We start from the raw sequence: 7,895 nt of genomic DNA on the forward strand, positions 1-7,895 counted from the left end.
CACATAGCTAGTTATTTACATCAGCTACTTCATACATCAACATGTATTCTCTGGCCTTTCATGAAGGAGTTAATTTTGGAGAGGACTTAATTTTGTCCATCAATTATGCAGAACGCTTAAACCTTACACAAAATATATTGCAATTCAGAAATCGAGAAAAGCAATACACCACAGTATTGCTCATAACTAGCTCAAGCAAAGAGCGATAAATTCATATTCAAAAGTTACAAAGTCATGTTAGCATTGTACAGTTGGGAGCTGACATCCATAAACGTGTTTCCAAATACTGCTTTAAACTGACAGTTAAGTTAAACAGACCAGTTAAGTACTTGCAAATGAATTTTAATGTTTGGCTATAATCAAGAACAGCACGTTTAGTATTAAGTAAACTCCAATCAGATTCAACCATAATGAATTAACAAATATGTTCAAGGGAAAACAGGTTAATATGGGGGTGGGAATTTAGATAGTTGTCATTTTATTAGGTATTAAAATATTTGATATGTCTATTAAATATAGGGAAAACTTTAAACAGAGTATTCTGACAATCATTTATCTATCTTTAAATTAAAACACAAGCAGTGTAGTTCACCTTTATAATGCTATGAATAATCACAAATTGAGATGCAGAAATCAAAATGCTGAAATCAAAACAAAAATAGGATGAAATAGAACTTTACAAGTTTAATGTAGCATTTAGAAGATCTCTAGGCTAAATTCTGCTTTGATATTTCCTTTGGGGGATGGAGAGACAGAATGGCCCTGAATACCAGGGTGAATATAAGGAACCTGATAGTTTCCTAAAGCTGTGTCATGCAGTCAGGAAGAAGAGGGTAGTACATCTACCGTAAGTTAATAGTCTCGCACATGCACTACGCACTCATTTATTCCAACTGCTAAATACCAAATTCCAATTTCACATGTTTCCATGTTACTAGAAATCCTTAAAAGAATCACAAGCCTGAGCTAGACAGCACAAGCACCAAGCACACCCTACTACAGAGCATACTACAGTACACCAGAAATTCATACCAGACACAAACAATATAACTCTTTTCATTTACAGACAATTGTATTTGTTGTCTGAATAAATACAAATACTTTTGCTAAGTCCATTATAATGGTGACATTTCAAAAACATGTTTATCAGCTTCATTACTCCACAGATAGATTCGATAAACAGCAAAAATGTATTACAGTTTTAGATTGAAGTACAGTAAGTATTTTATGCTAGTGTCAAACAAATTCAATTAGAAAACCAAAAGGCCTACCGAAAAACACGATCATCAATAAGATTCAAAAAAGAAGCCTTTCCATTTGTAATATGTATTGCGTTTTATACCATGACACTGCAGCCTCTGAGGGTCAGATTAATTAAGATCAACAGCAGCTGCAGTGCAACGTGAGAAGCACACTGCCACAGCTCTCACCAATCCAGCCCAATTACCTGCAGCATTCCAACACCGGACAACTGACAACTACCATACTCCTCACCAAGTCATTAACTCCCACTGGTCTCTGATAAATGTTAAAAAACAAACTAACCTCTTTTTAAGACGGACTGCAAAGCTGAACGCACCTGCTGCAGGACGCAATGATGAGTCCCAGAGAGATGTTTGACAATCTAATCTTTACAGATGTTGCTTGACTTTATGCTAGAGCTGTGTCCAAAGATGGAAATGAGAGAGCAATCAGGCACAAGCCCTCCTCTCCAATCCCTCTATTTCTAAAAGCCAGTCTGACAGATTCACTAAGTCCAAGGTTTTCTCCCCTGGCCAAAAAGCTACTGATCAATGATGAAATAAATTCTGTGGTCAACTACTGAGGACAATATCTAAGTTAATGCAATTAATGAAAGAAGAAACAAGATCAAAGAGTATTTCAGGAAGGTGCTGCTTGTTACAGGTTGCACCCATTAAGAAAAGTGAGAACATGTTTCATAATGAATAAATGCTTTACAGAAATCTCAACTTCATCCAAAACCAATACCATAACTAGAAGCACCTTCACCTACATAAGCTTTCTAATCTATTGATAATCATTTGGTTTTCAATTATGTTGAAAACTAGTCAAAAGCAATCACAACAACAAAGCTGAAAATTATTAAATATGGCATTTCCCTGTGATAACACCCATCCTCACTTTGTTCTTTACTTTGCCAACCAAGTGCACATAGTCTGTATAATTTATTAAAGTTAGACTAACCACTCCAACTCTATCACAAATTGTTTTAAACCTTTCTTATACAAGACAAAGACACAGCACTTTCTTGCAAACCAAAGCAATTTACTATGTCAAAGTTTATTCACTCATTAACATTAATAAGTCCTGACATGTAGAAGAAATCAGTGCAAAATTTCTTCTTAAACTTCTGCTAAAAATTCCTCTAAGCCTACCGAGCAAGAAGCAGCTAAGTGGTAGTACATTGGGTGAGTTAGATACGTAACAATCTCAGGATCATACCAAGTTACATATTCAGTTTCAGCTTCCTTTTAAATGTAAAATACTAAGGATCTGCTGGCTAACAAGCTAACTTTTTTTTTATTCTGTTCCAGTAACCAGGCAACGGACAACTGTCCAACTGAGAATTATCTCTCTGAACAGCTGGCAATCAACACTTGGGGGTTGGTTTTTTCTGTTTTGTTTTAAAAACTAGTAGAAAGAGCAGTGATTCCAATAGTTACTTTACAAACCTACACAGCTCTAGATTCCACCTCTGAAAACTCTACTCACTATTTAGTCATTTCCTCAGTCCCACTATCCACAAAGTTACTCATATAAGTAAATGTTTATAAGAGAATCTGAAAATCTTAGATATACACTTATGAAGCCTCTAATTAGCTAATGTTAACACTTTAGAAAAAATTGGAAGTATCAAGAATAAGTGAGATGTATTTATTGACGTACAGCAAACCACCCTCAAGGAACCACAACAACAGACAGCTAACAACTAACGCCATTCTCGCTTCTAACTCCATTACTCTTTTTTCTATTCCATAGCTGAAAAAGCAGTATTTCACTTCAACATTATTTCAAGTGTTGATTTTTAAAACAGATTCTTTTCCCTACTAGACTTTAGGTTATTTTTAAGAGTTAAAAATTAACATGACAGATCCTTTATTAGATAAAGGAAATAATAATGGTGAACCAAGCTTGATATATCTTCTCCCTTCCTAACAGTTTAATAGGAGTAATGAAGCTAGAAAGTTAATTTATTAATTATAGATTCCTGTAAATTTGTGTTACTTACACATTCAATGTGTTTGAAAGGTTTTTAAGAGTCAGAATAAGAGACTTTTGAAAAGGGCACTTAACACAGATTAGCTGACTATATCCCATAATACATAAATGTTCAAAAAAAAAAAAATCTTATCTTCAAACACGAAACATCTCGGATACAAATGACTTGGTAAAAACATAAAATAGCCACACAACACTTCATACAATCTCTACACAAGGCAGGGGAGGAAACTCCCACCTTTTGTATTCTCCAAACATTTAGATCACTACTGATTAGAAATCTGTTATAAAAACAACACAGCTAACCTATTGTTAAAAGCAGTAAAACCTTATCCCCATTTAATTATGTTTGTATTAATCTCTGCTCTTAATATGATCTAATTTCAGTACCCATGACTTCATATTCCAATAAATTGAAAAACACTGACCGAGCTCAAATTCACTCAAGCACCAAGTTCAGACCAGGCAAGATCCTGTTGCAAGATAAACAACATGATGCGGTGCAACATAATTTTGTGCGCGCGTGTGTGCATGTGAGAGACTGGGGCGGGAGCGCAGAGAGAGAGAGCAAGACTGCATGAGAGAGCAAGTAAGCAAGAGTGCGGGCCAATATGCACCACTGAAAAAAATACGTATGTCCAGAGTAGTTTTCAGTCCAGCACTCACTATAATTCAGAATGGAGAAACAGATAAGACAATGAGAACTTAACACAAAAGAAATACTCTTTTTAATATTATTCAAAATAAAACCATACATGAAAATAACTTCACAGAACAGGCACTTTCTTTATGAAGTTCACTTCATTAATATTAAAGTAGCAAGGCTACATCTGTATTTAAATTTTGTACCAGAATCTACTAGTCAATACACACTGTACTTCTCTGCAGAAAGGATCAGCACCATTTAAAGTAGGGCATATTTTACCGTTTTAATTTTGTTTCCACTAATCTAGGGGGACAAGCTGAACAGAAAAGAATCAGGGATAATCTAAGCACAATAACCAACGTCAAACTGCGGAAGTCAGACAATTAGAAAAAGTCAGCTGGTAACCTGAAAAGAGAACAATAAATTGTGTACTCAAAAATAAGACTATACTGGACAGTAATATATTCATATACTGCTTCCTATTTTGTAAACTGAAATGTTCAGTGCAAAGCTGTTTTTTTCCTTCAATTTCTTGTAATTAGAGCTGCCATATAATTCTTCAGTAATTTTGTCACCTTTTGATGCACAAAAATAATTCCAACAGAAATCAGTCTGCACACTGAAGTCCTATATCACAGAGGAAGAAAAAAGAACACTATTAGATCACAGGAACTACTCATGACTTCTGTATTACAACCAACTTCCTCCTTTCCCAACAGCAACTTACTCAGACCATGCTAAAACTTTTTGGAAATACAGTAAAGTTTCACAGAAGCTTTGGGGAGAGAACATTCCATAGCGAAACGTACATTAAACACACAGTCGCAGGCATCAGAGGTTCAGACTAAGTAACTTTTATTAGGAAAACAGAATAATTGTTTAAGAAACTTTGTAAGAAAAATAAACTGTATCTTTGCATTAGCTATTTCACAAGGTTTGTATTCCCTACTGCTATATGAGTATGAGAGTCTGGAAGAAACCCAAAAGCCATCAGCTCAGGGAATGCCAGGACCTCCGAAAATTCCATGGGCTTGTGGTCAAATGCAAATAGAAAGACTGAGAGCTAGAAACCATATCTCATCCCTGTTCCATGCTTTAGCAGGTATCAGTCGCCCACTTCCTTAAAACACTCATTTTCTATATTACACAAGGTGGCTGCAAATTCAAAGCAGACTGTATGAAGTCAAACTGGAACTTCATTTGCACCTGTTACCTGAAACTACTTGAGCCTCCCTGTCCTAGTTATTTATATTATTACTGCTGATTTTAAGAGAGAATGTCTTTACGTCACAAACGTTTTTACTCATGTCATTCTAGCTTGTTAATTTTTATTTTTCAAAGGTTCTTCTGCTACTACTGCTGTATCTTTACAATTTGCTACACAAAAAAAATATGTAATTCTGGTTTAATCAGAAAACAGAAGAACTGTGCTAGAGCACTGAACAAAAGATCTAATCTTTGGAGCGTCCTTTCCAAGTGAGTGTAAATAAACTGTAGTAAAATGAAAAGGCTTATAATTTGGTATTTGGAATATTCTTCATAAACATCAATTTTCTGTAACATCCTCGCATATCTGATACCACCTCATGTATAATGCAGAAAATTTATTTCATTTTCATCTATTGACAGTGAATTTAATTTACTATTGCTGCTCTTCACCCAGATTATGTTATTAATTCTGCAATCAGGCTCTTTTGAATGCTTTTATTTCTTCCCAGAGTTTTCACAATTCTCCACTGATTTTTTTTTTCCACCCTAACATACCTTTCAAAATAAAGGATCATTTTTTCTAACTTTCTAAAGAGAAGTAAAAAAGAAAAAAAAAAAAGCCAACACTCAAAGACAACAAGCACCAGTTCATAAACTGTATCTTTCAACAGGAAAAATCTACATGCATCACTTTAACCTCTGTCATGTATTATAAACTACATTCATTAAGGAGAGGTACATCAGGTGCATTAAAATCATCATTGTAAATAGACCACAATCTCTCCATTAATAAAAAAGTATCCACTTCTGCATGACAGTGAAGTTAGAAGACAGGAAAGCTAAATGCTCCAATGTTAGTGTTCTGTTTACATCCATACCAACGGCCTTCACTATTTTGTAGAATTCAGTCACCTTGTTAAACTAGATCAAATGCAAAGCAGCTCTTATTTTTCCAACAGAAGAAAAGTCGGTAACAGCCAGTCAACTCAATTCTGAATCAGCAGTTATTCTTCAAAATAACAAAATCAAACCATCAAACAAAGTCTTAGCTATGTTGTTATTTCACATCAGGTTTTAAGAAGTCCTCTCGAACAAAGTTCAGTTACGGAATATTCAACTGCAGAAGCTAAAATCTTGTATATCATTAGGTAAGACTCCCTCTTCAAAAATCTTACAAAGGAGAAATGCTAAATCAGTTATTTATTATTGCTATACGCAAATACTAAAAACTTCTATTGTGCTTTAATACAGTTGAAACAAAATTTCTTTATTCATCCAAAGTATTTCACTTTTATAATAAGAGTTTTCTTCCCCATCATGATAAACATAATATAAAGAATATCTAAAGAGCAGCACTTGTCCTCTTTACTTCACTCCAGAGCCAGTGAACAAAGCAGTGAAGCAGAAAGAAGGTACATAATGGATTTAAAGTAAATGGCCCATTCTTTAGCAGGCAGCCTCTCATTTTTACTCATTCTAGCTTAATTGTCATTACAATGTCTGGAAACTTCAAACGAACAATTATTTTTACACCAGCTGTCAAGTTGGTTCCTTAAAGCTGGATTTTTTTTTTAAACTAAAAAACAAAGCAATCAAAATGTTAACAAAAATATTCTTTTGCAGAACCATTGTAAACATCTTTAAACATATTTCAAGCAGTTAGTGCCCAGTTCATACACCAAGACAAGAGAACATTTATATTCACTGTTGCACTTTGTAACACACTTTTCTGAGAAACAACGCACTGGAAGCTTAGTCGTCAATACATGAAACACACTGACACGTACATGCATCCCTTGGGATTTAAAAATAAAGAATTAGCTAATTTTTGCACCTACCTGGGTAAAAATCTTTGGATTTAGACAGCTTGATGGTGGCCCCAGTCTCTTTCTGCAACTGAACAATTGTCTGTCCTCCCTTCCCAATTATAGATCCAGCAGCATAACTAGGTATGAGGACCTTTAGAAAATACTGGCCATCCTCTGAAAAATTGAGATATACGTGGTTAACATGGCTTATAAACTTTGATTTTTCCTCCCCAGACCCACAAATAAACAAAAAGTTACATCTTTAAACTCGTCCCGTAATTCATGCATTTACATCTAACCAGTTGCGTCATTCTACAAGAGACGTTCAGAGTATGCCTTTAACGTTTTAAAATACGTATGTTTATTCTGACCAAATTAAAGAATCCACTTAGATTCCTTAAGTCCGTAAAAGAATAAGAATAAAATCCAAATTATATTTCAAAGGTGGATTTTTTTTCCCCAATGGTAACCACAGCATGCAGAAATGATTGGACCCCTTTAAAAAAAATAAAACCCTGCACAAAAACGTGCCTAGTGACAACTACAACCTTGCTTGAAAATACTGCAAAAAAGAAATGCCAAAACTAAAAAGGAATGAATTGTAAATTCTGATGGGCTATTTGTTTGTCATTAGCAAACACACGAGAATAGCAATTAGCTATTGCCTGCATTCTTCTTAAGTGAGCAAAACGACTACTCTGCTACCAAATAACCCACCCAAAATGTGGGGTTTTATTCCAAGCATTTCAGTCACTGCCAAGAAAACAACTCAACATGGTGCGGATGGAATCACTTGCCTAAGTAATCCTGATGTATTTCTTTAGCACTTCTTAAGCGACAATGATCTCTTTTAAGCTCATTAATTAAAGGACATTAAGAAGAATTTTTCCCAACTGATCAAAAGCCTAAGTCACTTATTTTAAATACACTTAAAAGGTGACGAGATAGACAATGCCAGTCCTCTAACCACCACTAGCGTTAAAGCACACATC

The 7,895-nt window shown here is 34.8% G+C and overlaps 1 protein-coding gene across 1 annotated transcript in view; it reads right to left on the reverse strand.

Annotated features, from left to right (window-relative positions):
• Positions 1–7,895, reverse strand: part of LOC104618140 (RNA-binding protein Nova-1-like) — a gene marked incomplete at its 5' end in the record, with an annotated part of 155,694 nt that overhangs the window by 146,497 nt on the left and 1,302 nt on the right. The window contains 1 exon segment of the mRNA XM_010283662.1: positions 6,934–7,077. Within this exon segment, the coding sequence (XP_010281964.1) occupies positions 6,934–7,077 (144 nt within the window).

The sequence above is a fragment of the Phaethon lepturus genome, unplaced genomic scaffold, assembly GCF_000687285.1.
Source record: "Phaethon lepturus isolate BGI_N335 unplaced genomic scaffold, ASM68728v1 scaffold9203, whole genome shotgun sequence".
NCBI lineage: Eukaryota > Metazoa > Chordata > Aves > Phaethontiformes > Phaethontidae > Phaethon > Phaethon lepturus.